The sequence below is a fragment of the Trichogramma pretiosum genome, unplaced genomic scaffold (assembly GCF_000599845.2).
Source record: "Trichogramma pretiosum strain Unisexual culture from Peru unplaced genomic scaffold, Tpre_2.0 scaffold56, whole genome shotgun sequence".
Classification (NCBI taxonomy): Eukaryota; Metazoa; Arthropoda; class Insecta; order Hymenoptera; family Trichogrammatidae; genus Trichogramma; species Trichogramma pretiosum.
The window spans coordinates 207,215-233,533 of NW_019641680.1; the positions used below are offsets into that span (position 1 = coordinate 207,215).

Below are 26,319 nucleotides of genomic sequence, written 5' to 3' on the forward strand. Positions count from 1 at the left end.
GCTCAATATTTATATCCTTGAATGAATTCACTGAATGAAAACTTTTGTAAATTTCAAGTATCGTTTAATAATATAGATGTATATGTACACACTTATGTATTTACACTGGTTTTCCATACTTTAAGGTATAATGTCAATTATACAAATTTTGCTACAGATATTTTGTGGCTTCCAGTAGCAATTTACACCTCAGATCTTGGGAGAGTCTGTCATGTAATTCTTCAAGTAGTCTTCCACCCTCTAAAAATCCCTTCAAGTTATGCAAAGATCCATTCTTTAATCGATGGTCTGTTATTCTGTCTTGAGGATAATTGTAAGTTCTTATCTTTTCATGGCGTAAACCCAGGCCCATTTGCTGCCTTCGCAAAGATGTAAAACTTTCTGTCTGTATGCTCATTTGCTGCTCGTATAATTTGGCTCTCAATTTCACCATTGCCATTTCACGATTTCTCAGTTGAGATCTGTGTACTTGACACTCGGCTACGGTTCCTGTTGGTAAATGAGTAATTCTGCATGCAGAGTTTGTCGTATTCACATGTTGGCCTCCAGCACCTGAAGCTCTCATAACGTCTACTCTGATGTCCTTAGGATCAATATACACTTCTATTTCGCTAGGTTGTGGTAAAACGCCAACTGATACAACACTAGTATGAATTCTGCCTGATCTTTCAGTAGCTGGTACCCTTTGTACTCTATGAACTCCAGCTTCGTGCTTTAATTTTTGATAGCAACCTTGGCCGGAGATCATTAAACTTCCATGCCTAGTTCCACCTTGGCTTGCCTGATCAAGATCAAGGATGTCAAAGTTATAGCCAAGATAGTCTAAGTATTTGATATACATTTCCATAAGTTCTTTGAGGAAAAGCATAGACTCTTGTCCACCAACACCTGCTGTTAATTCCAATATTACATCATTATGATTTTCGACATCAATATGATTGTAAACAAGGTCGACCAATTTATCATCTATTTCTGCTAATCTTTTTTGATTAATCAATTTTTCTTCTTCTGCAAGCTTTTTAACTTCAGGATCACTTTCTGAAATTGAATGCATAAGTTTAATTTCATTTTAAATAAATTAATATGTAATATGACATGTGCGTACCTAATTCCTTCAAACTTTCTACATTTTCTAGAATAGTAATTCGTTCATCTAGTAGAGTTTTTATAGGATAGAATTGAATCAAATCTTCAAAATCAGTTGTTGAACCATTACTATGCGCATCTACCAAGTGGTTTAACAGTTTCTTGACTGCACTTTCTGGTACAGACAGTTCAGCTATTGAGGAAAATTGTCTATGAAACAAAAATCTTCACAAAGTAATTATTAATTTATTTTAATAACGATAATAATTTTCAAATAAACTTACAAACCTATTGTTAAATTGTTCTGCTAAAAAACTTGGACTGTGAGGGTTAAAAGCTCTGTGTATAGTTTTAGCTCTGCAAAAACTTCCCCAAATGCTCCCTATCTCTTTCCGCCGACAAAAGACTTTTCTTGCAATTTTATTCATAATATTAGTTTTGCAATTGACATAAATCAAAGAAACATCGCACACATTTTCACAGCAAACTTATCGCGTTACGGTCACGAATTCTCGCAGTCTTGATTTTCACGTGTGTAAAAAAAGACTTCTGCTAGCTTGTCAGCATGCAAACAGCAAATCACGCAATTTTGAAGCTCCTAAAAATATAGATATAAAAAGTTGTACAGTTCCTTGTTGACAAGTTTTAGAATTCGAATTCAATCATGTTAAAAATAAGAAATAACATATTATTTAGCTTTAAGCATTCTGCAGACTTGAAGAAGTGTGCCCTTTTGAGACATGCATCTACCGGCGTAGGCGTTTGGGTAGGGTTAAGCTTTTGTATTATCAATTGAATTTTTGAATTATCTATCTTATTTGAAAAATTTAAGAGATTTTTAATTATTTCTTTTTAAGAATGATAATCTTACGACCGAGCATAAACATGAAATCGAATTTTATTGGCGAGATAAGATCCATAAAATTGATGAATCTTCAAATAGCAAGGATAAATTTTATGTCCTGTCAATGTTTCCATACCCCTCCGGATCTCTTCACATGGGACATGTTCGTGTTTATACCATCAGTGATTCAATTGCTAGATTTTATAGGATGCAAGGTCAGTGTCAAACATCTGTCAAAATTCAATAGAAAGTCATGCTTTGCTCAGCACAATTAAAAGGTTTATAATTCAATAGGTAAAAATGTGATACACCCAATGGGATGGGATGCATTTGGTTTACCAGCTGAAAATGCTGCCAAAGAAAACAAAGTTGATCCAGCTTTTTGGACCAAAGAAAATATCAAAGCCATGAGACAACAGTTGGCAGATTTGGGTTGTACGTTTGACACTCACAGAGAATTTGCTACCTGTGACCCTGAGTACTACCGCTGGACTCAGGAACTCTTCATCAAACTATTTGAAAATGGTTTGCTGTATCAAAAAGAAACCTTTGTAAACTGGGATCCAGTTGATAAAACAGTACTCGCCGATGAACAAATTGATGAAAATGGTAAATCTTGGAGGTCAGGGGCTCAAGTAGAAAAAAAGCTACTTAAGCAGTGGTTTGTTAAAACTACAGCTTTTGCACAGTGAGTTTTTAAAATTGCACAACATAATGACTTCTAAAAATTGTTATTTATGCTGGATTTTATGATTAGGTCTTTATTAGAAGGTTTAAAAGATAAAACTTTGAAGGAATGGAAAGATATTATCAAAATGCAAGAACATTGGATTGGTGATTGTTCTGGAACAAATATTGAATTTCCAATAATTTCAGATGAACCAGGATATCCAAGTTCCTTAACACTGTGGACTGATCATCCTGAATTTATAGAAGAAGCTAAATTTGTTGCAATCTCAAATAACAATATACTTTCAAAAGTTGAAAGATCTGACTCTTGGGATCCTAATAGAAAGTTGAAAGCGACTGTTATTAATCCTTTTACTAACGAAAAATTACCAATATTTGTTACAGAAAAAGGTATTCATTGTAATTTATTCAATGTTGTCGCAGAATATTCGTAATCAATCATTTCTATTTTTTACAGAAAAATTACCATACCCTGCTTTTAGAGACGATTATTTAGGCATTCCACGCATATCAGAGGCAAACGTTTCATTTTGTAAATCTGCAAAAATTAAATACGAGAGTCCAATCGTTTATTCAGCTGCAGAAATTCAAGAAAAGAAGGCGGAAATATTAAGAATAGCAAAAGAACGTAATATCGGTGGTCATTTAGTAGGCTCAAAATTGAGAGATTGGTTAATATCAAGGCAGAGATATTGGGGCACGCCTATACCGATTGTTCACTGTGAAAAATGCGGTCCTCAGCCTGTACCGAGAGATCAGTTACCCGTGGAATTACCAACACCAAAGACACCAAAGAAAGAAGTATCATTGAAAAATGCTCTCCACTGGATGAAAACCACATGCCCGGAATGCAATGGACCGGCAACGAGAGAAACCGATACAATGGATACATTTGTAGACAGTTCGTGGTACTTTATGAGATACATCGATCCAAAGAACACAGAAGAAATGTTCTCAAAAGAGCTCGCTTCTCGTTATTTACCAGTGGATCTGTACATCGGTGGAAAAGAACATGGTACTATATTTTCTCAATCAAAAGAGTAAAGATTAAAAATTTTTATTTACAATTTACGAACGTGTCATTCCAGCGACGCTGCATTTGTATTATGCCCGTTTCATCAGTCACTTCCTTTATTCGTTGGGCATGCTGCCGACCCGTGAACCGTTCAAGCAGCTCTTGGTGCAGGGCATGGTAATGGGTCAATCGTACAGCACCAGAGACGGAAAGTATCTGAAAGCCGACCAAGTGACGACCAACGCGGCAGGGACTCTGGTAGAGAAGTCGAGCAAGGAACCGGTCGTAACGGCTTGGGAAAAAATGTCCAAATCGAAGTACAACGGCGTCAGTCCTTCGAAGATGTTTTCGCAGTACAGCACCGATACCATACGATTGTTGATACTCGCCGATGTCGCTCCCACGTCCAATCGCAACTGGTCCGAAGACAGTGAGTGAACGAAACCGATCGAGTTGACAAATGAATGAATCCATATTATAATTAGAAAAAAAAAACAATTTTTCTAGCTTTCCCGGGCATATTGAACTGGCAGCGCAAGCTTTATCAAATGATCACCGAGTTCATCGCGGAGCGATCGTTTCTCAACCCGGAGGTGTTGGACGCGCCGCCGATCGACGATCCCAAGTTCCAAGCGGACGAGGCGCTGATGTTCGACGCGCGCAACTACTACGTGCACGGGGTGACGTTCAACATGATCGGCTCGCAGCAGCTCAGCATAGCCATCTCGAAGATGCTCGGCCTGACTAATGACCTGAAGCGAGCCGCCAAGCCCTGCATCGGCCTGGGTCGCGAGTACGAGCGCGCCCTCGCCGCGCAGATAATAATGCTGGCCCCGTTGGCGCCGCACTTCGCCTCGGAGCTGTGGGCCGGTTTCTGCAAGGCCCCGCACAGGCTCGTCACGGACGGCGAATTCGACTGGGACAAGGACGTGCTGCAGCAGAGGTGGCCCGAGGTCGACATGGAATACAAGCTGAAACTCAACGTCAAGGTAAGAGATCGTCTTGCGATGGAGCTTCGATGGTTTTTTAACGAGCGATGATTCATTGATTTTTTGTGCGTAGATGAACGGCAAGGAATTCTTGAAATTGAGGGTGCGTCGACGAGACCTCGAAACCATGGACGGTGATGATATTCTTCGAATCGTCGCCGAAGAAGAGAAGTTCAAGAGATATCTCGAAGGGCGCAAAGTTACGAGAGTATTTTATAATGCGAAGAGAAGCGCTGGAGCCGAGATACAAATCACGGCTAAGAAAAATGTTACAGCTGTTTCGCAAGAAAAAATTGTGTAAAACTATAAAGCGACTCATTTTTGTAAATATGTAAATACATTTCTTCATACGTTTATGAATTAAAACAACTGGCTTTTGAACATTTTATGAAATCAATACGTTTGATCTTTTAAAGTATAAAAAACGGACTTTATAAGGTTAACTAACAATTATATTTCTTTCATAATTTCAATGACAATTAACTCTTCATGATATTAGTATAGAGATATTTTACAGTCTTTGGTAATAACAATAATCTTAATAAGTTTTATCATTTTAAATTGATAATTGGCGAAGCAGCAACTTTAAGACCAATTCTGAAATCGAGAAAGAAAAATTATTTAGATCAGAAAAAAATCTTACTTAAAAATTTCAAATTTATTTCAATAATCAATTATTCAACAAGTATACTCACAACTTCTACTGTTCCATTGTAACCATTGTGTTTGAAAGATTTCAAAAATTCAATATATTCATTGGGAAGATTGAATTCTTTTGCTCCATTAATCATAGTATTCCTGAGTAAATAGTTAATTCGTTTTTAATTAAATATATTCGAAGATTATGTGAGATACGCTACGACGAGGGTAAAAACTTACAAATAAATGAGCGACGGCTGTCTATCTTCAGGCAACGAACCCGGTTCAATATGTTCCTCTGGCAGAACACATTGCTCATAAACGTAGCAGTCAAAATTTTCACCGGCTTCAGTCGTGACAGTTACATTTTTACGGTAGTATAGATTGTCTTGAACGTTTTCTTGCCAGTCGAGAGCTGGTAAATCGCACAAGTCGATTTCCCACACAACGCCCCAAACTTCGGAGCCGGGAGTAGGTGCTACGGTCGAGGCACAACCGCCCCATCGTTTCGAGAACCAAATGAAGTCGAGACGATGATCCTTGAAAAATAATTTCGTTTTTATTTTGCATTGCTATCCGTTGTAAAAAAGTTCAGTTTTTAAAATATATCCACCTTCAGTACACCGATGTGCTTTTGCACGGCAGTTGGATTATTTATGTGAATTCGTTTGCTGAGCATGTTGCTCCCGTAGGCAAAGTAGAGGAATGTGCCTGGCATGTTTGGATCTTTAATACAAGAGGACTCCTAAAAAAAAACAATCGATCCTTTTTTAATAAATTACAAAGATTAAAAAAAAAAAAAAAAAAACGATCGAGAAAATCGGTATGGATTTTATAATCTATTTTCTGAAAAACCATACTAAAAATTGAGAATATACTTACGGTTGGCGAGCAATTCAGCTTCCCAAAAAGAAAAGCGAATAGAATAATTGCACGAAAACTCCCGCGAATCATGGTTGCGTCGATCGAAAAGTAGCAGCGATGAGGTATGTCAACTCTCGACTACGAGACAGCCGAAATCAGCCCTTTTTATCGTGACAATTATACATTAACAAAAGCCGATCGGCCTATCGAAATATCGTGTATCACAACTGTCGAGATATATTTTGCGCAGTTGGCATTATCACCAAAACACTAGACGATAAGTCGCTGCACTGCAATCTAAGCGTGTCGACCGTTGAGTCAACTCCGTGCATCATAGACAAAATTCTATCAGTTAATTGTACGCATGGATGCTTCGAATTTGCGCTGTTATAATATCGACACGAGCTAGTACACACCTCTCATTATTCTATTTGCTGATGAATAATTTCCGTTTTTTGTTACAGAATAAGGTATTTATTTTGATCTATTTAAGATTTCAATAAAGTATTCATCGTTAATTGTTAAAAGCACAGACTAATTACAGCATCCTGTTATTTTGAGGATGGTAATTTAATCGCACATCAGAGGAAAATGCACATGATTCACTGTAAATTAATGTATATAGTTCACACAATTAACAACATTAAACAATCGATAAATTATTATCGGATTTCTGTTAATATAGAAAATTGAATGTGTAAGTTTATTTAACATGTATATTTTATTTTTCCACGGTTATTTATAATTACATTTAATTTTAACGTATATAATATTCGTCCATATAATTTTAATAACGTATATAACATTCGTCCATGATTTTAAAAATTGAAACATTTATGCATGCTTTAAGTCACTTAATTCTTAATCTCATTGTTACAGATAATTTACAGTCACTTAGAATGAAAATAATCGTAACGAGTGTCAACATTTTAAATTGGCGATTGGCGAAATAAAAATTTCACGGCTAGTCATCAAGAAAAAAAAAATTGTTGCAATGAAATTTAAATTCCATAAAGCGTAGTCAAAGGCCATAGCTAGGAAAGCTGCGTTTTCGAACCCATCACAGGGCTACCTCGAAGACTCGCCTAATAGAAACAAGCATACTTGCACACTTCGAGTTTTCACTTTAAATAATCAATTATTCGAAAGTATGTCTACCGTTCCGTTGTAACCATTATTTTTAAAAGATTTCAAAAATTCAATGTATTCATTGGGAATGTTGAACTCTTTTGCTCCATTGATCATAGTATTCCTAAGAAACGAGTTGATTCATAAAAATTGAGGCATCGAATGTTTATCTCTATAAGGGAGCATAAAAACTTACAAATAAATGAGCGACGGCTGTCTATCTTCGGGCAGCGAACTCGGCTCCACGTATTCCTTTGGCAGTACGCATTGCTGGTAAACGTAGCAGTCGACATTTTCACCGGCGTCAGTCTTGATCGTTACGTTTTTACGGAAATACACGTTGTCTTGGACGCTCTCTTGGCGATCGAGAGCCGGCAAGTTACTCACGTCGATTTCCCACACTATACCCCAGACTTCGGATCCGGGAGAAGGCACGATGGTCGAGGCACAGCCGCGCCAGCGTTTCGAGTGGTAAATGAAGTCCAGACGATGATCCTATCGATCGATTTTTTTTTTTTTTTTTTTTAGTTTTTGTATCGAAAATTTTCATTCCGTAAAACGTATATATAGCTTACCTTGAGCACGCCGATGTACTTCTGCACGGCCGTCGGATTGTTTATGTGAATCCGTTTGGTGAGCATGTTGCTACCGTAAGCGAAGTAGAGGAATGTGTTCGGCATGCTTGGATCTCTGACGCAAGAGGACTGATCCTGAAAATATGATTAATTCGAAATTTCAAAAAATCGTTCGATAAAATCGGCAACGATTTTTTCGTGAAAAAAAACCGAGTATCGCTACCCCCATTCGCGATTCTTTCGTGTATTATACTCACAGTCGGCGAGCAGTTCATCTTTTCGAAAAGAAAAGCGAAAAGAAAAATTAAATAAAAGCTAGCGCGAATCATCGCTATGAAACTGACAGCCCTTACCGCGACTACGAAGCTGTTATTTACAGAAAAGCCGGTGGCCGATATGTAATTTTGAGTACTTCCCACAAGCCAAAAAAGAAGAAGAAGAAGAAGAAGAAGAAGATTAAAAAGCCGGTCAGACAGTATCACGTCTCGCGAGATGCTTATATCTCTACTTAGGGACTTCCACAAACTATGTAATGGAATTTTTCACGACATTTGACCCAATATAATTAATCGCATGACAAATTCTATTATTTTTATACTGCGAGCTCGGATGCTTTTATCCATCTCATTGTCAGATCACATCGTGCAGAACGAGAGCAACGAATAATTAACCTTAGCATAACAATCAATTGTCAGATACGTAATTGTAATCATTTTTCTTAAAGACGTTGTACTTGAATTTGAAAAATCCGGCCTCGTAAAGGTTAACGATTATTACATCTTTATCGGAAATTGCCGGTTCGTTTCATTTCAATTAATTACCAGTAAAGTTGCTAAACGGCCGATTGACTTTGACAGCGAGCCAAACCTCGGCAGTGTCATTACACTATACGAAAATCGTTAAGTTAACGAGAACGTAAAAAAAAGTTTTCTTTGTTTCTGACCTGCGACCCACCCGCGACTACCTTTTGTTCGCGGATTTCAAGACAATGTCCTCGCCTCGATTGTATTTTCACCGGTTTCCGCAAAGTACTTAAATACGTGTGTAATATTCCACTGCCACATTTGCGTGTGTACCATATATCATAAACAACAAACACGTCGACGTCAGATATGTACACGAAACGTCTGCTAGGAGCCTCAACAGCTGACCGTCAAACGCCCGACCAATCGGAGCCATGCCCGCGAAAATCTACGCCGTTGTCGCCTGCGCGCGTAAAAACCGCGGCGCGACTCGCTGTGGAATGGCCGTATACAGTGTGTTGTGTTTATATCGCGTGTGCCGCAGAAGTGAAATCTAACACCTCTCTGTATCGTGCAGAGATAAGCGGCCCAAAATGCAACTCCTCGGTGCATCGGACAAATGAAGAGGAAGAAAAGCGTCGACAAAATCGAGCGTGCGGATTTTCTGCGTTTATTTGTTGTTTCTCCCCCGCGAACATGGCACTCGAGGCTTTGCTACCCTCGGAAGTTGCTCGACTCGTTTACGGTGAGAGACCACGAATTGTTTTCGTTTATACTCGCGCTAACCTCGCAACGAAAGCGAGGAAATTTTCTGAAATTTTCTTCGAATCCTGGGGAATCGTATGAACTGATTCGAGAACTATATTTCGTGGATCGTGAATATTATCTGCAACTAATACAAACCATGATCCAATAACCTTTACTGTAACCCGAAAAAATTTTTATCCTCTGCCAACCCTTATGACTGCAATTGAAACGAAGCTACTGTAAAAGTTAGTCAATTTAATGAAAATTTTTTGCGCAGGTTATTTAAATTATGAAAAATGTACAGAATCAGCTAAAACATTTCTCCACGAATCTCCACATTTGGAAGAATGTCGTACTGTTGTTTCTTGTGGTAGAAGTTTTAGCTCACGAGTGAGTGGCTACACTTTGATGGACATTTTAGAGCAATTTTGTCTCGTTAGTTCTATTGGTAAGTTTCATCTCTACTCAAATAGAATCTTAAACGTTTATATTCTATTATACATTTTATGTTAAATTATATAGTACAAGAAAAAATAATACAGATAGATGATACTGGTAAATTGAAAAACTGCCTGAGTCTGATATACAAAATTAAAATTCTTTTACAAGAGTATAATAAAGAACAGACTAATATTCATAATACTCAAGAGCATTCAAAGGTATCAGAATGATTTCTTATTTTTATAAATATTTTAATGAATGAACGTTTATAACATTTTTTAAATTTCACAGAATAATGAAACGTCTAAAGACACAGTATGCTCTCCCAATCAGAAAACTGACAATAGAATTTTACAGAAAGGTATTGAATCTTCTGATCAAAACCATCGACCTAATAATATAGAGATTCCATTGTTGAATGGTTTTACTAATGTGATCAATAACTCTAATGATAAATGTACAGACAAAGTACCAAATGAAAAGACTGATAAACCAATGCAAAAGTTGGTTGAATGCAATTCTGTGGAGAACAATGAATCTTCTCAGCAAACTGCCAAATCTCAAGTATTAAATTCCAATGCATTAGACAATAAGCTTTGTAGTACTTTAGGAAATAGTAAAAGTTCAGAAAATGACCAAAATATAGAAATGTCTCTTGGCCAATTTTCTGGAGACAAATTTTCAGCATTACCTAGTAAAGAATCTGTCAATATAGTGGAAGTAAGTATGAAATATATCTTCAAATTCAAGTATATTTAATGCTTAAATTTGGATAAACTAATTGTATGTTTTTAACTGTGTTTAGAAAACTAGCAATCCTGAGTTTACTACACCTAGTGCAGCATCAACCATTAATTTGAACACAGGCAAGTCTGTCAATATAGAGTTTGAACAAGTTACAAAAAACAAGGTTGAGAAAAAATTGGCTGAGCCATGTGAGAAAGATAGCCAGTACAAAGAACCACAAAAAAGCAACAACGAAATTATGAATATGGAAATAGAAGAGTAAGAAAAAATATTTTTTAAATTTAAGTTGTAATAAAGATGTTAATTTAAATTAAAAATTTCAACAGAATCAGCGGACAGCAAAAAATTATTTCAAGAGCATCAAATGAACTTGAAAAGATTGGTACAAATAAAATTACACAAGAACCTTGTGTATCGACTGCAGAGATTACTAATCAAAATAACATGAACAGTGACTCTTTAAACTTGAAACTTTGTGGAACAAATTTTAAAAATGTTATAAATAGTAAAAATACAGAAATTGAATGCGCTACTGAAAAATCTTCATTGGTACAAAATCAGAACATTGTTGCAAATAATAATGCCAATTATGTGACTGTTCCACAAGTTTCATGCCCTCAAACAAATGTAAATCCATTGTTTTTCAATGCCAATGAAACTTCTACTCCCATCAAAACTTTTGCATTTGATACATGTGACTGGTTTCCATCATCTATTTCTACGTCTGCAGGTAATATTCAAGACAATTTAAATTATAAATTTCTTTGTAAACTTGATGAAATTTTTAATATGCGACAAAAATTTTTTTTTTTTTAAGATTTGACAAATTGTGTGAGCACAGCAGCTATTTCTGGACCAACCATATCACCAATCATTGCTAAAAGTAATATTACTTTTTATTAATTTATATAATTTGATTACAAAGATTTAATTCACTATGAATATTTTAGATACATCTTTACATCTTGGAACATTTAATTTAGGTTCTCCATTAAAAAAAGGCATGCTAACTTTTAATAAGATTTAATTTTTATACTTCAAGTATGCCTTTCGAAATTTTAATTGACTTTTTGTCTTTTATTAGATCAAACTCTGCATACACCAGATATCAGTTGCCCACCAAAAAATCGTATTGTAAATAATGCTAATGCAGATGTTCCTGTGTCAGAATCTCAAAAAATGACCAAAATGGATTCTGGATTATCTGGATTACAAGACATTAATGATATCATCATGCAAACTTTACAGAAGGCTGATGGAATCCCAAATTCCATACCGACCTTGATAAAAAATAATAGCGAAGTGGATAAATTTTTTGGTTTAGATACAATAAATTTGTATGGCACGGATAGCGATGGCCCACATACTATGCAGCAACATATTGCAAATATTCCTGAAATTAGTATGGAGAATTCTATATCTTTAACGGGTACCGGTTTGTCCCCATTCTTAAAAAAAAATAAAACTCCATTTAGGAATGAAAAAATTGGTGATATGAATTTAGTAAAAAATCCTACGAATAATGCAGAACCGGAAAAAAATGAATCAAATTCAAAAAATGTTGAAGTTTTCGATCCTCGTGACTTTGCGATAAGTGCAAGTCAAAATCTTAAATTATTTGAGAAGTACAAGTGTGTAAAAAATTACTTTAGTTTTTAACTTACTTGAATTTATTAAAAAACGTATGTTTATTTTTTTAGCAACAGTATTCAATTGAACACACCAGCGTCATTGGTGATGAATTCAGCACAGGATAACTTTACCCAACGCAGTCGTTCTACTCCTAAAAAATGTAACAGTCACGTTCGTGTTTTAGATTTTGATAGACCTTGGAATCGAACAAGATCTGATGGCAATTTATCAAATATAAATCCTGAATCAATTGACACATTGAAACAATCTCTACCAAAGGGCTCGCATGTTTCTCATCTTTTTCAATCTCCAGAAATCAATAATGAAGTTATAATCGAGCAAAAACTAGAACCAACTACGCAAAATTCTTCTGCAAAAGTACCGACTGATCAGAAAGAAGTTGAAGAGGCACCTGCTGCTGGAAATGAAAAAACAAACGTAGATTTGCCGATTAATCAATTCCAATCAGAATTTGAAAATACCATTGCGTCACCTGATGAGAAATCGGAAGCAACCAATGTTGAGACTTCAGATAACGAAAACGGCAAATCTACAGAATTTAATGCGTTAGAAATTGTGAAGCTGCAAGACAATCTAAAACGTTCTGCAGATTCGGCTATAGACAGTGAAGAAAAGGAGAGTGTGAAAAAATTTAAAAAACACGAAAGAACTCCGAAAAGACCGAAAAAAAGCTCTAAAACGCCAAAGAAATCCGCGAAAAAACGGAGTCACGACGAGAAAAAATCATCCAGATACGAGAAAGATCGAAGTAAAAAGAATTCTTCAAAAGACGACAAACACGACGCAAATAAAAAGGAAAAAATCACTCACGAAAGTAAATATAACAAAAACGTAGAACACTCGAAGAAAAAAGATGATCATAAAAAAATTACAAACAAAAATGACGAGAAAAAGTTACACAAAAAAGAAAAGAGGAAAGAAAATTTTTTTGAAGAAGATCCAGAAATCGTAAGCAAATTGAATATCAGAGATCAAGAAAATAAACATTCATCCAAACTCAATGAGAACGGAGTAGAAAAAACGAGAGATCAAAAGAAAAATAAAGAAAATTCAGAAATTGTTAAAGAAAAGAAAAGTAGTAAGAGCTCTGAAAACAAAGATGTTCCCGTGAGTGAAAATAAACAGAAAAATTTGGATAATAAAACTCATCATTCTAATGAACAATTAAGTGGCATGAAAAGTGCAAACGAACCTCTGCAAGAGTTGGAAAAAGAAACAGTCGCTAAACAAAGTATAGAAATGAAAAAACACGACGAACTGAATAACTTAGGCGAAGAAAATAAAAAAGAAAATATCGAACTGAAAGAGAAAATTTCTTCAATAGGGTATGCACAAACAGAAAATGACGAGGACAAGAAAAAAGATACCAAGTCAAATAAAGAGTCCAAAGAAAATTCATTGGAAGATAACGAAATAAATTCAAGTGACAGAAATAAGAAAAAGCCCGCATCACATATCGAAACTAAAAAGTTTTCTCAACTGGCTTCGAGTACAATGATTCATCAAGATAGTCCCACCGCTGGATTTCAAACAACTTTGGGAACAGAAACGAGTCAACTCAATGAAACGGTATATATAATTGATTATCTTTTAATTAAAAGGAAAATTAATATTATTCATGTTTTTTTTGCAGCAATTGAGCACAGAAAATTCATCAGTAACATCGATTGATTATAAAAAAATCGAAGAACAATTGAGTAGAATTACCCACGAAAGCATTGAATCTGAATCTGAATTATATGTTCACGTCGAAAAAATGGAGGGTGGAAAAATGGTCAAGAAAAAATATGCCAAGCTCAAGACTCTCGATTCCAGCAGCGTAGATTCACGAGACCACAATCCCTTGAACGATTTTGTTCTCGACTTCGGGACGCCGCAAAAAGAAGTCAAAGACGTCCCGCCCACTCCCAAACTACTCAGTCCCGGATCACTGAAAAATTCCGATAAACCGATGCAGATTGTGAATGAGGATTCTAAATCTGTGCTAATGTGTTTACCTACACCGACAGATTGTCCACCCACGCCAAAAATTTATCTGTCACCGCCGCGAGGTCAGGATAATGCGAAAAGACCACAGGTAAAAAATTGTTCAAAAATTTCTAAAATTAGGTTTAAAATATGTGATTTTATCAATTTTCCATAAAAATAAAAATGGTTTTACGTTGCAGAGAAATACTCCTGAAGGTGCTCCATTTTACAAAATTCATCCTATCGCTTTAAATAAAATTGAAGTTGTATCGAAAATCACTTATTTCAAAGAGCAAATAGAAGAAAATATGGAATCGAAAAATCATGCCCCTGAAGAGAGACAAAACGATCAGGACGAAGAAAGTCATCATGGCTCCGCTGAGATACAAAATTGTGAGGAAGAGGAAAGTCCTGAATTCTCCGAAGCTAGTCATTCTTCTGATTCATCTTCATCATCTAGCAGCTCGACGTCATCCAGTTGTTCGTCTTTATCATCATTTATATCTAACGATGAAATTGATGATGAAAACGCAGATTCGAGTAAATTAAAATTTTCATATTTTATTTTATTTCCTCTTATCACGTAATTTAAAACCTTTAATTTTTTTTTATTCTAGATAATGTTGTCGAGGACGATCAGTCAAGCCAAACAAAATCCTTGGCAGATAAAAATGAGAAAAATGACAAAGATACGCGTGTTGCTATAAGCGAAAAAGATGCCATCAATGATAATTTGACTAATAAAAATAAACACGATGCCCAGCTTGAAGAACTTCGGCGACAATTGGAATCTTCACCGCAAAAAGTATTTTCTGTCAATAAAACTGACGAAGAACTTGCTCAGATCGACAAAGAAACTCCTGCCAAGGAGGAGAGTAATCATCCAGAATTAGATATTCACGAAACACCATATGTGTCAAAACCGGCGGAAAATACAAATCTTCACGCCAGAATATCGGAATTGATGATCGAAAAGGAACGCGAGAACGAAGAAAAGCTCAAACCACCGCAAGAAGCAAAGGGCAAACCAAAAATTATCAAAGTCGAACAGATTAAGCCTGCAACAACTATGAAGCCGCCACAATTACCCAATTCATTAAACTCTTTACTGGTTGATACTCAGCTCAAAGCGCAAAAACTTAAAGAAGAACAAATAAAGCATCAACAGAAGCGTATTGTCGTTGACAAGTGTTCCGAAGAATTGGAGCAAGCCGTCGAAAGTATAACAGCAGTTCCAATTTCGAAGAACGAAACTACGCCCGAAGAGAGCAATGCCATTCCACCGAGCCCTAGCAAGGATCTGAACGAATCGACGGAAAGTGCCAAAATCGAACGCCTCAAGGCCGTCGAAAGCATCACACGGTTGGATCGGGAAAACGATCTGAGCGAACATACTGATGACAGTGACAGTGACACAAATCTACAATTGGTTCTAGACGAAGAGGAAGAAAATGAGAATAATTCAAAATCCGATGGTTCAGTTAGCAATGAAAATACAGACGATCGTTCTCGCGATGGAGAATTCCAAGCGGATGAAGAAATTCCAGACGTGGAGTACGCCGATAATATAGAATCTTTCAATAATGAATTTACTTTCGAGTGGGATGAAAATAATTCGATAAAAGGTAAAAGACGTCCTCGAGTGAAGCATTATACAAAAGAAGAGCTTCAGTTAACCTTAGCTTTTTGCGATGGAGAACCCGTCTATCTGCACCCTACAGATCTAGAAATGATAATCGAATTGAATCCGGTAAGGAAAGGTTCTAAAGCTGCTAAATCTGCTACTAACACAGGTATATTTAAACGTTTTGCTTTAACGCGAATTATATTATGTCTGATATTGTTAATAATATAAACATAATTATTTTTGTTTTAGTAACTGAGAAACCAAATTTGAAGAGGAAAAGTACTAACGTCATTTCGATCACAAGAAAGAGGCGAAAAAATGCCTTCATCCTCTCTTAGAAAATGTTGTAAAATATAGAATTTTATACTGCAAAACCGGTTTGAATGTTGTTTAAATGGCCATGGAAAAACTCTACTAGTCAGATCTGAATGTTATTAAACGAGCCCTGCTATTGCGTGCTTTTATGAAAAGTACAGTTATTTCAGAGGAGGACAACAATTCGTGTACTAAAAGTATTATAAAGGGCATCCTCTGTGTGCATGTAAAACTCTTTATCAATAGTTCGTCGTGACTTTGTACTAAAAAATTTTGTACAGCAGTTTTGAATTGTTTAAAAACCTACAGGATTTAACGGTTTTTGCAAATGATTTTTATTAGAAGAACAAACGCGAATTGAATTGTTTGATTACTCGATCATCAGTATGTACATCGTTATAAATAGATTTAGAAAATAAAAATGTTAATAATCGAGCGTTACCTAAATATTTTAGATATTGAACCTATGATTTTGATGTCTTGTTGTATATATTTATATTATATATTTATAGATTTATCGGACGATCTTGTAATGTTTTTTAGACTGCTGCTAAGAGGTGTGAGACTTAATGTCATAAATAAAAAGTGTATATTTTTATACATAATCATTAAATCTAATTGTTCTTAATTAGTAGAATAAAAAAAGTTTGTCATACATATATTGTTATGTAAAAAAGTCTATTTTTGTAACTCATGAAAAAATGATCTCTAATACACGCTTTTTGAAATCTATTGTTTATGATGTTCAGTTTATTTATAACGTTTATTTTACGAAATAATTTGTATTTTGATATATAACCTATTAGTATTGACCAATAATGGAAAAGTCTGAGGACTCGAAATTAAGTAATTATATTTTTAATTTTAATCCATCTACAGTGGCTCGAAATTGGAATTTATCAAAAATGTGTGCATAGGTAATGACGAATTTTTATCAAAAATATGGCAACACTATTATCCTTCATTGCCCGAAGAAGTTCAACCACCAACGAGTATAGAAAAATTAGATCACGAAAAGAGAAGATGTTTGTCGTTAAAAAATTCAAACGTTCAAAAGGGTTGGCAAAAATTCGTAAACGATTTGCCGAAATCTCAAAATGAAATCATTCCCACGCCATCAGAACAGTTAGTAAAGTGGATTGTTCCAAAATAATTACGAATAAAAAATTGTTCTTCCCACAGGTTTTGGCGTTTTAAAATGTATAAAAAATATTGTCCCGAAGAACCAAGAACAGATTTTAGAAAAACGATGAAAAGTGGTCCAGGTTTTGACAAGTATGGATCACTACCATTGACTGCAGAAGATGCGCGTCTTTTTCGGTCATCTCCCAAAAATCATAAATATTGACAACATAAGTAAAATTTACCAACAATAAATTATTCTGTTGCTTGACCCTCAAAAAAATGGTTCATAACAATAAATTTTAACTAAAATCATAAAAAATGATTTATTAGATCTGTAGAGCTAAAAAATATAATACAGTGTGACAAGATAATATTTATCTTATAATATTCACAATCAATGGTAAGTAATGACATTAATCAAATTTATAATTTCTGTAGACTTCTCGGAACATATCTCGACAATTAATCTTAACATTCATTTTCGCACATAATAAAAACACACCCGATAATTTTCTATGCAAACTATAAATTTCTTCTGGAGGAGGACAAAGTCTATGGTGTACAATCGTTGGAACTAAAGCTTGAATTCTGTGGAATAAATGAAATAAGAAATAGATTATTGTTTTTTTTAATACAGCATTTAAAATATAATTTTTATGTACCTCCTAGTAACATCTTGTCCACCAAAATCAAAGTATTTGTGATCTCTATCAAAAACTTGACCCAAAATCATTACTGCATCTACATGAGCTTCTTCCATAACTTTTGACTCATAGCCGGTTAAGAAACCCATTTCTCTTGAAATCTGAAGAACTTTTCCTCTATCCCCCTCACTGGCACCATTTATAACTTCTATGTACTTATCCATAAATTCTTTAGTGTAACTACGACATGCACCAAAATCTAACAAAATCAGCTATAAAAATAATGGACATCAATTATTTTTCAATTGAAAAATTATATTATAATTGTTTAAGAATTAACATACTTGTTTGGTTTGTGTGTTGTAAAAGAAATTTGACCAGTTAGGGTCTGTTTGCATGTACCGAAATACAAAAAGTTCCTTCAAACATAGCTCCATGATGAGTCTACAAATATGCTCTCTTGTTTCCATATCTGAATCTGCACATTTATCGATTGGAACACCCTCAATTAGTTCAGAAGTAAATATTTGGTTAGTACAAAATTCATCTGAAACACCAAAAAATGTATTATGTTTCTTTTTCGTTGGAGCAGTAGTTATTTTACATTACCTATGACTTCTGGAACATAATACTCTGGATAAGGTTCAACAAGCTTTCGATAAACTTTTGTACATTCTGCTTCTCTGACATAATCAACTTCCCATGATAATTCACGTTTAGCAACTTCCACAACATTATCAATGAACATTCCTTCAGGAAACATATTCCAAACCTAAAATTATCAATTAATGTAGTTGTGCAAGATACTATAGAAAATTTTCCATTTCATACTAACTTTCATCACACCAACTAAATTTTCAATATCACTTTGAATACCAGCTGCAACACCTGGATATTGAATTTTCATGGCTACAGGCCTACCGTCTTTTAATGTAGCATGATGAACTTGACCTAAGACCCAACAAGATTTGAATAAAATTAGTAATGTGAAGTTGTTTTGTTGTATATATTATATTATATTATTTAAATAAAATACCAATTGAAGCAGCAGCAAAAGGCTTATCATCAAAAGTAGCTAATTTTTCTCTCCAATCATGACCCAATTCACTAGCAAGTACTTTCTGTAATAAAAGTTTTTTCATTTATAAAAATGTACCAAAAAATTAAGCTAAAATTAGCTATATGTGAAAAACTTTACCTGAACTTGCCAAGTTGGCATGAAATCAGCACTTTGTCTAACACGCTCGAAAGCTTGTTGTAACTCTGGGCTGATAATTGTATTATCCTGAATGCTAAGAATTTGACCAATTTTCAATGCTGCACCTCTGACTTTGCACAGTGTAGCAACAATTCTTTCAGCATTGGCTTTTGTAAGGAACATGCTATCCAAAGTTTGACCTACACTTGCTTCTTTAAAACCCAATGACCTCCTTGCATATTCAGCTAAAGTTCCTACACCTAGACCAACTCCAAGAGTACCAAAGCTGACCATTCTTCCTATTCTTGTTGAAGGAACTTTTCTAGCCTTTGCATTTTCTGAGAGCTACGGGAAGATAAAAGTTAAAAATAATTTTTAAGCTGCTTAAAACAGAAACTGATTAAATGACACTTACTGTATCTTTTGGTTTAGAGTACGAAATAGGCTTACTGTATACTTTTGGTTTGGATTTCAAATTTTCTTTAGGGTCTGATTGAGAACCTGTTGTTCCTGATGATTCAGATTCATGACCTTGTTGCTTTCGAATTTTTTCTTCATGCTCGATTTCTAATTTTCTCAACAATTGTTTATCTCTCTCAGACAATTCAACTTTTGGTATTTCAGAATTCACTGCACTTATAGTTTCTATTTTCTCTTTTACACTGGCATACTTAACTGGAGATTGATTTCTATTTATATTACTACTAGATTTTTGTACATTTTCATTAGATTGTGCTGCATATGATGCAGTAGATGCTTGGGCATTTTCTGATGATACATTGCTATGATTATAAGGTACTTCCTTAGGATCTTTAGATGGATCAAATACTTGCAATTTTTTTCCTAAACTACTTAAATCTTCTTGCAATATTTCTGATAAATTTTTAAAGCCTAATACTTCTTCGAGCCGAATTTTAGAGTACTGAGATAAACCCTTTTCAATAACGTGCAATTTTTCTGCGAATTCCTTCAAATCCTTCCCTAATTTTTCCTGAAAAAACAATAGATAAGGATACAATATAGCATGATTTTTCTTCCTCGAAATTCTTAAAATGCAATAAAATGACGTGAAGTTTCACATGTGAAGCACTTGAACTGTGAAACGGGAAAAGATTCTTTTACAAGCAAAATTTTATCAGAAACTTACAGGAACCTTACTTGCATCTATATCACCAAGTAATTTCTCCAAACCCTTGAAGCCTTCGTCGGCATAATTTTGAACGTTGGACTGTTTCATCATGTTGGGAAACTTCTTTTCCTGCTCCCTCAGAACTGCATCCACGACAATTTTCATGCCGCGAAGAACGGCGACGGTATCGGAAATTTTGCGAGACATCTTGCCTGCGAATCAGAGAAAAGTCGTTTTATCGTGACATTACGTAAATTTCATTGACAGTCGTCGATCGCACAAAGAAGAATCCAAAGTTTTTCACTGTTCCACAACGTGCAAAAAAAAAACAAACAACAAATGGTGCAATACCTGTACGATTTGATGGCGAATTATTAATTGATCGGACCAGCCACGAATGATAACGGATAATAGAGAGTCGGTACTGATCACACGAACGTCAATCGAACAGCCAATTGCTTTCAAAAATATGTAACATCCGCGTCCGAAAATATTGTGCAAGTGGACAGAAGTCACAAGGCACGCGAATTTGCTGCTGCTGCTGCTGCTCTAGCAGACGCCACTAAATACGAGCGCAGACCTTGAAGCTCACAGCCGCCGCGACATATACCTACGGACGTTGCATATTATGTAATTTCAATCGCGACGAGCGCGACTCATTGTAGTCGCTCAAATAACCCGTAGATATTTCTTTTTTTTTTCTATAAATTCTTTTGAACGTATCGGACATTTATTCGAAATCGATCAAACTACATAAAAGTCCTTTTTTTGCCACATTTGCAATAATTTAAATTGATACAATCACCCATTCACTGCGTCGGTGCACGACGCAACGAAAGTCACTAGCGAATCGCGCGAGTGTGCAAAAATATTTCGCGTCGTTACTTGCACGCTTGCAGATTCAAATTGATAAAATCACCAGTTTTCTCGTGGTTGCCTGAATATTTCTAATACTTACTTTTTTCATTTGAAATACGTTGGAAGAGAAAGGGAAAAATGATTTAAATTACTCTTGAGTTGATAGAAAAGAGGAAGTTATTTTAATAGTAATATTACATGATGAGATTCGATCTATTTTACTGTTAACATAATTTACTCGCAACTAAAGTAAAATTGACTAAATGTAATATAATTATAGTTGAATAATAAATTGCAGTTGTTATAAATGATTGGAGATTTTAACTTAAAAAATGTCAATCGTTGAACCCCTCCTGCATGAATTGCTGTATGATTTAATTTCCATTTTTTCAAAAAATATACCATCTAACATTGGCCATAATTCTTTAAATTCTGAAGGGTGAAGGGTACTTCTAGTCTTTCTAACGTTTGCACTAGTTGAAGGTATTGGCTCTCTTAAATATTTCACAACTTCTGTCACAAATTTGTGGTTTGGTACCCTTGTTAGACACCAATGTTAGAAATTTCAGGATATACATATTCATTTAGACTGTCTTTTTTTTTTTAATATTAGAGTAGTAGGTCCTGGTAATAATGCATTAATTAGACCTTCTGGCAAGTCTTGCGTGTGTGTCCAATTAACAATTTCATCTGGTTTCGATAAACTAAAATATACATTGTTTATTACAAACATATTAAGTAATCAGGAATAAATTCACAGAAAAAATAATTGGAATTGTGAAAAAAATTACCATATAGCTAAAGGCTTCTTGGAATCTCTTTGTTTGATTTCATATAATTTGGATATAGATTGTTCATTTTCCACCAGTCCAGCTATACCATAAATAGTATCTGCAGGTAGAGCAATAATTTTTTCATGCCTTCAATAATTCAGCTGCAATAGCAGCAGTTCGGATACCCCCACAAAGTCACTGTTTAGTGTGTGGTAAATGCTTAACCATTTCTTTGGCATTGTTTAAGGGAAATGTAACTGGCCCCATGTGAATCTGATCCATAATGAAAATAACCAAAATTCAATTAAAAAAAATTTATTAAATTCCCTAAATTATACATGTCATGTGCATAAATAATTATCTTATAACAGAAACTCTTTTTCAATAGAAATATAAGCTACAATCACAACTGGAACGTACCAATGAATCAGAAGTAGATTTTAGTCTCGCCAGTTATGACAGCACTGTGCATTGCAGCATCTGTAAAATGTCGTCATAGGCTCATCGGCAGACCGAGTTTGAATTTGCATGAAATAAGCTCTAGGATGAGCGCATTTCGGACAGCGCTCGTCTGTTGCATCCACGTTTTCCCAAGCGGCCGATCCTCCTAGTACATCGTCGACTTCCTTTAGCTTGGGATACGTGTAACTGCGTATGGATCCAGTAACTTTACAAATGTAAGGACAAGTTCTGCATCTAAAACGAACTCCTGCATGGTCGTCATGTATTTGCAACAGATTGCTACACCAGGGGCAAAATTTGAGCATCTTTTCGTCGACTTCTGAATTGAACGATTGATACAGAAGCAATTCCTGTAACAATATATTTTTGTTGAGATTGGAATGCAGTCGTGATTATACATTAATTTTTTTATAACAAAAACTATTAATCAGGCCATTATCACAACAATGAAACGATTTTGAGAAAACTTGAAAAATAGTTTTCTGTTTTCTGTTGTAATTTAACCTTTTATGATCATTTTAAATTTTCTCATGATGCACAAAGTGTATAGAACGACATTTGACATCAAGTACAAAATTGTGCGAAAAAACTGAATTGTCAACATACCTTTGACCTTTTTTTTTAAATGTTATTCGTTGTTTTGATTATTACAGCACCATTCACTGATTGTAATAGTCACGTGTAGTGGAAGCGGAACTCTTTTTTCGACTGATTCGACAACACAGCGGCTTTATTACACCATGCATGTCGAGTTTGACACAAGCTAAAATTTAAGCGCTCGGCGCACGAGGTCGCTTTGGTAAAGCCTGCCTGCATTCGTTGATTGACGTGTCATACAACCGTGCACTTAGGTACAGAGAGTGACATTTCCATAATTATTGAAAAAGGTGTAAATAGCCATGATAAACTAAAACAAATTTTATTTGCTGAGAAAAATTGGAACATTTGGATACTTGGTTTTGGTACAGACGAAATCAGGCCGTACAAACGATCAGGAGTAACAGAATCTCATAAACAGAGATTCGCACTTATACGCAAATGTGTAAAAAATTATTTATAGTTTTAAGATGACAAAAATAAAATAAAGTACAGAGGACTAATCTCAGGGCTAATAAAGTACTAAGATTATTTTAAAAATCAACTAATGGAGCATAATTTAAATCAATCGAACTACACATTGCGTCGATGCAGGACGCGACAAAAATCACTAGCCGAATCGCGCGAGTGTGCAAAAATTTTTCGCGTCGACGGTTGCACGCTTGCCGATTCAAATTTAAAAAATCACCTCTTTCTCGCCGAGTCGTTATTCCGCGCGGTTGCCTGAATATTACTAAAACTTATACTTTTTTCATCTGAAATTCGTTGGAAGAGAAAGAACGATTTAAATTAGAATTCGATTGGCGCCTCGAAAAAATGTAACGACACATGTGCACCGCAGTCGGAGACAGGCGCGGGCGGCGGCCTAAGCCAGCGGGATCAAGAACCCACACCCGTCTGCTCGCGAGCATTTCAAACTCACAAGGAGCCTCGAGCTCGGAAACTATTAATATTCGAATCTAGTCTCGGTTGTCGAACCTATATATCGTTATAGTCGTGATCTCAACAAACATGAGTTTATCGTGGGGAATTATGCGGCCACGGGACGATCATTGCTCGTCGTCGACCGCGGAAAATTCGTTGGTGCAAGACATCCAGTCGCTGGACTTGTCGTCGTTGAAAAGCCCACCAGTGCAGCAGGATTTCCACTTTAACTATAACAATTCCATCGAGATATTGAACGACGATTGTTTGCTGGACGTCATGTACAGGCTGCCTATCCAGGATAGAATGAGATTTTTACAAGGTAAGTGTATATAGTAGTTGTGTACCATTGACACGTCGATGCACACATGTGCTGCTGCTAGTTCTTGATGCATTGACTATTTCTCATTCCTCTACAGTATCTCGTAGATGGAATAGACTGATCCAAGAATCGTTCAAACGAGTGACGCCGCATCAAGTGCAGCGCTTCATCGAGGATACCTGCCACCACACGAACATCGCCGTCAAGGAGATAGTCAGGATAGTGCTGTTGTGCATCAAGAGAATACGTCGCGTGGTCGTGAACGTTCATTACGGCAAACATCGTCAAAATTCCCGGGTACTGGATGTATTGCGTGAGTGGAAAGGGAATTTATAAATATTTTTTTACTACCCTGATTTCGAACTACTTTGCATCGTAAAAATTTTTCAGGATCGTTGAAATTGGAAGGAAGACCGTCGAGAGGTCAGTAAACTCTCTCGGCTCGAAAATAAAAACGTTCTCTGTGTATTCCTATATACGCTACGATGACACGACAGTTCTAGGAAGAACTAATTCCCGCCACTGTGTAATGCGTTTTTTTCAGACGACACGCGTGAAATGTAAATAGTGAAAAGTGTACTATAGACCCCAGTGGAGATCCGCGAGGAATATGTAATTTTACGTGTAAGTCCAAATTTAGTCCAATTACCATCAATTTTCTCAGTCATTATTGTATTTTTTCATTAAGGACGCGCTAGTACACACGTGAGCGACTCCGATTCGACTATAATATAACCTACCGCTATATCATTAAGATATTATGTTGTCGCGTAGAAGAGGCTGTCGATGCGTCGAGGCATGACGCGGGACCGATAACGATAGTGCATGAGTTGGCATGGGCGGTGTCCCTACCACACTAGATTTACGTTTTATATGCAGCTGCCGCGAATTCGAGTCGCTCTGCGGTGGTTACGATGCACGTTATACCTCACTTTTGTACCTGAAAGTCGATAAAGGTCGACGACGATCAAAGATTAATTATAAAAAAAAAATGTATTAAAAAAATAGGTACTTTTGTAATTGTATAAATTAGTTAACTAATTTTAATGTACATAATGTTAATTAATTTATTTGTAATAAAGGTTTGTAAAATCTTTATCCGATTGCCTCTCTTATCGTCATTTTCCCGCTCTAATAGATTCGAGATACAATTAATCAAGGATTCGCTTTTATCTTTCAGCCGCACTTGAAAAGTGTAACGACCGAATTAACACGTGGCAGAGCTACTATATATACGACTGCGTTTCCCCAAGAATCGATCTACAGTATCCTAATCGCGAGTCTTGAGATTATTCGTTTGCGACGTCAAATTATCGAATGTAAAAACTACTCCGTTTTGAAAATTTAGATTATTTCGAACGATGGGATTTTAACTTGGTGAGATAGGATCGATACCAATTAATACCTGTCATTGCTTTATTAATAACTCCAAATTGATTAAAAAATCTTATTCGAGGAATTAGGCTGTCGCTGCGCGCCAAGTGTAAAATACTTGCGGGTCTGTAAACGAAGTAGGTTCTTGCAGATGTCTCATATAGAAATCGGAGCAATTTTACATTATCTTAGAATTAAATACTACCCCTCTGGTCGGTATTCGTATGGCTTTTGATCGATCCATTCACTTGGAAAAATCGTAGAGAACTCGTTTGATAATTTGTACTTTCAAAAGCCATACACTTTTCAAAATTAAACTACTTATACGCGCGAGATATCAACGCCTTCTATCGCATCGCCCTCCCCGAATCGACTTCAAATACGCTTCAATTGACATTTAATCGTCGTTCGGTATTACAAGTCGTGAAAGCAAGTGGATGTATTTATCGCGCGGATCACGTGTGTCGCGCGGCGACGCACAATGCAGATTAGTAATTTAAAATTCTTGAATTCGGATCGCTTAAATAAAAATCGCGACACCGAATATAGACGGGGGTATATTATACCCCCACCACTACCACCATTGAATGGGCCATTCATGGGCCCTGCGAACATATCACTTCATTGCAAAATGCACAACGCGCCGATGTAATATTTATAAATGTGTAATTTACTTGCGTCTTTTCTCTCTTTTACCCGTAACGATATATAGATTCGTGTAATCTCGGCGCGTAGAATATAATATCGTCGAGTCAACCAACCGTCAACGACGTCGATAGTATAGTTGCTTTAACTTTTTCATTATATTACACGTCGATTGTTGACGCGAACGCAACAACAAC

At 35.8% G+C, this 26,319-nt stretch overlaps 8 protein-coding genes and 1 pseudogene across 13 annotated transcripts; 3 read left to right on the plus strand and 6 right to left on the minus strand.

The window, feature by feature from the left end:
- Positions 1-47: 47 nt before the first annotated feature.
- Positions 48-1,619, minus strand: LOC106658178 (peptide chain release factor 1-like, mitochondrial). 2 transcript variants are annotated; one of them, XM_014380019.2, is made up of 3 exons: positions 1,375-1,619; positions 1,106-1,296; positions 48-1,038 (listed from the first exon to the last, which is right to left on the minus strand). In XM_014380019.2, exons 1-3 carry the CDS (start codon positions 1,512-1,514, stop codon positions 152-154), a joined length of 1,218 nt encoding a protein of 405 aa, XP_014235505.1. In that variant the 5' UTR covers positions 1,515-1,619; the 3' UTR covers positions 48-151. The 2 variants fall into 2 exon arrangements, with proteins under 2 accessions (XP_014235505.1, XP_014235504.1); XM_014380018.2 differs by having other exon boundaries at positions 1,106-1,311; positions 1,375-1,617.
- Positions 1,620-1,625: 6 nt separating this feature from the next.
- On the plus strand, positions 1,626-4,952 carry LOC106658177 (probable leucine--tRNA ligase, mitochondrial). Its single transcript, XM_014380016.2, has 8 exons — positions 1,626-1,852; positions 1,944-2,145; positions 2,225-2,618; positions 2,688-3,010; positions 3,078-3,635; positions 3,709-4,065; positions 4,143-4,624; positions 4,698-4,952. Exons 1-8 carry the CDS (start codon positions 1,751-1,753, stop codon positions 4,923-4,925), a joined length of 2,646 nt encoding a protein of 881 aa, XP_014235502.1. The 5' UTR covers positions 1,626-1,750; the 3' UTR covers positions 4,926-4,952.
- Positions 4,953-5,209: 257 nt separating this feature from the next.
- On the minus strand, positions 5,210-6,218 carry LOC106658131 (gamma-glutamylcyclotransferase-like). The gene is made up of 5 exons (XM_014379953.1): positions 6,146-6,218; positions 5,877-6,008; positions 5,504-5,802; positions 5,320-5,422; positions 5,210-5,221 (listed from the first exon to the last, which is right to left on the minus strand). The coding sequence occupies exons 1-5, from the start codon at positions 6,215-6,217 to the stop codon at positions 5,210-5,212; spliced, it is 618 nt and encodes a 205-aa protein (XP_014235439.1). The 5' UTR covers position 6,218.
- Positions 6,219-6,912: 694 nt separating this feature from the next.
- LOC106658159 (gamma-glutamylcyclotransferase-like) lies at positions 6,913-25,758 on the minus strand. 4 transcript variants are annotated; one of them, XM_023460976.1, is made up of 4 exons: positions 25,683-25,758; positions 7,831-7,965; positions 7,452-7,750; positions 6,913-7,379 (listed from the first exon to the last, which is right to left on the minus strand). In XM_023460976.1, the coding sequence occupies exons 1-4, from the start codon at positions 25,719-25,721 to the stop codon at positions 7,262-7,264; spliced, it is 591 nt and encodes a 196-aa protein (XP_023316744.1). In that variant the 5' UTR covers positions 25,722-25,758; the 3' UTR covers positions 6,913-7,261. The 4 variants fall into 4 exon arrangements, with proteins under 4 accessions (XP_023316744.1, XP_014235476.1, XP_014235475.1 ...); XM_014379990.2 differs by lacking the exon at positions 25,683-25,758 and adding an exon at positions 8,795-8,937; XM_014379989.2 differs by lacking the exon at positions 25,683-25,758 and adding an exon at positions 8,774-8,936.
- LOC106658180 (titin homolog) lies at positions 9,061-16,803 on the plus strand. The gene is made up of 14 exons (XM_014380022.2): positions 9,061-9,318; positions 9,598-9,768; positions 9,843-9,979; positions 10,053-10,481; positions 10,567-10,766; positions 10,835-11,238; positions 11,326-11,391; positions 11,459-11,509; positions 11,593-12,139; positions 12,209-13,730; positions 13,795-14,238; positions 14,330-14,669; positions 14,747-15,922; positions 16,006-16,803. Exons 1-14 carry the CDS (start codon positions 9,270-9,272, stop codon positions 16,092-16,094), a joined length of 5,625 nt encoding a protein of 1,874 aa, XP_014235508.1. The 5' UTR covers positions 9,061-9,269; the 3' UTR covers positions 16,095-16,803.
- Positions 17,494-20,712, minus strand: LOC106658153 (atypical kinase COQ8B, mitochondrial). Of its 2 annotated transcripts, XM_014379982.1 has the most exons (10): positions 20,519-20,712; positions 20,186-20,379; positions 19,454-20,029; positions 19,039-19,383; positions 18,877-18,961; positions 18,676-18,791; positions 18,450-18,612; positions 18,185-18,387; positions 17,859-18,112; positions 17,494-17,784 (listed from the first exon to the last, which is right to left on the minus strand). In XM_014379982.1, exons 2-10 carry the CDS (start codon positions 20,372-20,374, stop codon positions 17,610-17,612), a joined length of 2,106 nt encoding a protein of 701 aa, XP_014235468.1. In that variant the 5' UTR covers positions 20,375-20,379; positions 20,519-20,712; the 3' UTR covers positions 17,494-17,609. The 2 variants fall into 2 exon arrangements, with proteins under 2 accessions (XP_014235468.1, XP_014235469.1); XM_014379983.1 differs by lacking the exon at positions 20,519-20,712 and having other exon boundaries at positions 20,197-20,289.
- On the minus strand, positions 21,300-21,947 carry LOC111693226 (yrdC domain-containing protein, mitochondrial-like; the record flags this gene model as incomplete). Its single annotated transcript, XM_023460977.1, has 2 exons — positions 21,300-21,729; positions 21,817-21,947. Coding segments are annotated over 2 exons (255 nt in total), but the record flags the coding sequence as incomplete, so codon positions are not given.
- On the minus strand, positions 21,863-22,985 carry LOC106658158 (annotated as a pseudogene).
- On the plus strand, positions 23,791-25,017 carry LOC106658161. Its single transcript, XM_014379992.2, has 3 exons — positions 23,791-24,103; positions 24,201-24,416; positions 24,494-25,017. Exons 1-3 carry the CDS (start codon positions 23,869-23,871, stop codon positions 24,532-24,534), a joined length of 492 nt encoding a protein of 163 aa, XP_014235478.1. The 5' UTR covers positions 23,791-23,868; the 3' UTR covers positions 24,535-25,017.
- Positions 25,759-26,319: the final 561 nt, after the last annotated feature.

Excerpts from the sequence above, each read along its gene's own strand:
- LOC106658178 (XM_014380018.2), bottom strand. The coding sequence starts at position 1,514 with ATGAATAAAATTGCAAGAAAAGTCTTTTGTCGGCGGAAAGAGATAGGG. Across the intron at positions 1,312-1,374 it reads GCAGAACAATTTAACAATAG|ATTTTTGTTTCATAGACAAT; the intron begins GTTTGTAAGTTT and ends TACTTTGTGAAG. Across the intron at positions 1,039-1,105 it reads AGAAAGTTTGAAGGAATTAG|AAAGTGATCCTGAAGTTAAA; the intron begins GTACGCACATGT and ends ATTCAATTTCAG.
- LOC106658177 (XM_014380016.2), top strand. The coding sequence starts at position 1,751 with ATGTTAAAAATAAGAAATAACATATTATTTAGCTTTAAGCATTCTGCA. Across the intron at positions 3,636-3,708 it reads CATCGGTGGAAAAGAACATG|CGACGCTGCATTTGTATTAT; the intron begins GTACTATATTTT and ends GTGTCATTCCAG. Across the intron at positions 4,625-4,697 it reads AGCTGAAACTCAACGTCAAG|ATGAACGGCAAGGAATTCTT; the intron begins GTAAGAGATCGT and ends TTTTGTGCGTAG.
- LOC106658131 (XM_014379953.1), bottom strand. The coding sequence starts at position 6,217 with ATGATTCGCGGGAGTTTTCGTGCAATTATTCTATTCGCTTTTCTTTTT. Across the intron at positions 5,803-5,876 it reads AGCACATCGGTGTACTGAAG|GATCATCGTCTCGACTTCAT; the intron begins GTGGATATATTT and ends TTATTTTTCAAG. Across the intron at positions 5,423-5,503 it reads CAGCCGTCGCTCATTTATTT|GAATACTATGATTAATGGAG; the intron begins GTAAGTTTTTAC and ends CTATTTACTCAG.
- LOC106658159 (XM_023460975.1), bottom strand. The coding sequence starts at position 8,711 with ATGACACTGCCGAGGTTTGGCTCGCTGTCAAAGTCAATCGGCCGTTTA. Across the intron at positions 7,751-7,830 it reads AGTACATCGGCGTGCTCAAG|GATCATCGTCTGGACTTCAT; the intron begins GTAAGCTATATA and ends ATCGATCGATAG. Across the intron at positions 7,380-7,451 it reads CAGCCGTCGCTCATTTATTT|GAATACTATGATCAATGGAG; the intron begins GTAAGTTTTTAT and ends CTCGTTTCTTAG.
- LOC106658180 (XM_014380022.2), top strand. The coding sequence starts at position 9,270 with ATGGCACTCGAGGCTTTGCTACCCTCGGAAGTTGCTCGACTCGTTTAC. Across the intron at positions 9,769-9,842 it reads TTGTCTCGTTAGTTCTATTG|TACAAGAAAAAATAATACAG; the intron begins GTAAGTTTCATC and ends TAAATTATATAG. Across the intron at positions 12,140-12,208 it reads AAATTATTTGAGAAGTACAA|CAACAGTATTCAATTGAACA; the intron begins GTGTGTAAAAAA and ends TTATTTTTTTAG.
- LOC106658153 (XM_014379982.1), bottom strand. The coding sequence starts at position 20,374 with ATGTCTCGCAAAATTTCCGATACCGTCGCCGTTCTTCGCGGCATGAAA. Across the intron at positions 20,030-20,185 it reads TAGATGCAAGTAAGGTTCCT|GAAAAATTAGGGAAGGATTT; the intron begins GTAAGTTTCTGA and ends TTGTTTTTTCAG. Across the intron at positions 18,613-18,675 it reads ATTTAGTTGGTGTGATGAAA|GTTTGGAATATGTTTCCTGA; the intron begins GTTAGTATGAAA and ends TGATAATTTTAG.
- LOC106658161 (XM_014379992.2), top strand. The coding sequence starts at position 23,869 with ATGAGTTTATCGTGGGGAATTATGCGGCCACGGGACGATCATTGCTCG. Across the intron at positions 24,104-24,200 it reads TAGAATGAGATTTTTACAAG|TATCTCGTAGATGGAATAGA; the intron begins GTAAGTGTATAT and ends ATTCCTCTACAG. Across the intron at positions 24,417-24,493 it reads CCGGGTACTGGATGTATTGC|GATCGTTGAAATTGGAAGGA; the intron begins GTGAGTGGAAAG and ends AAAATTTTTCAG.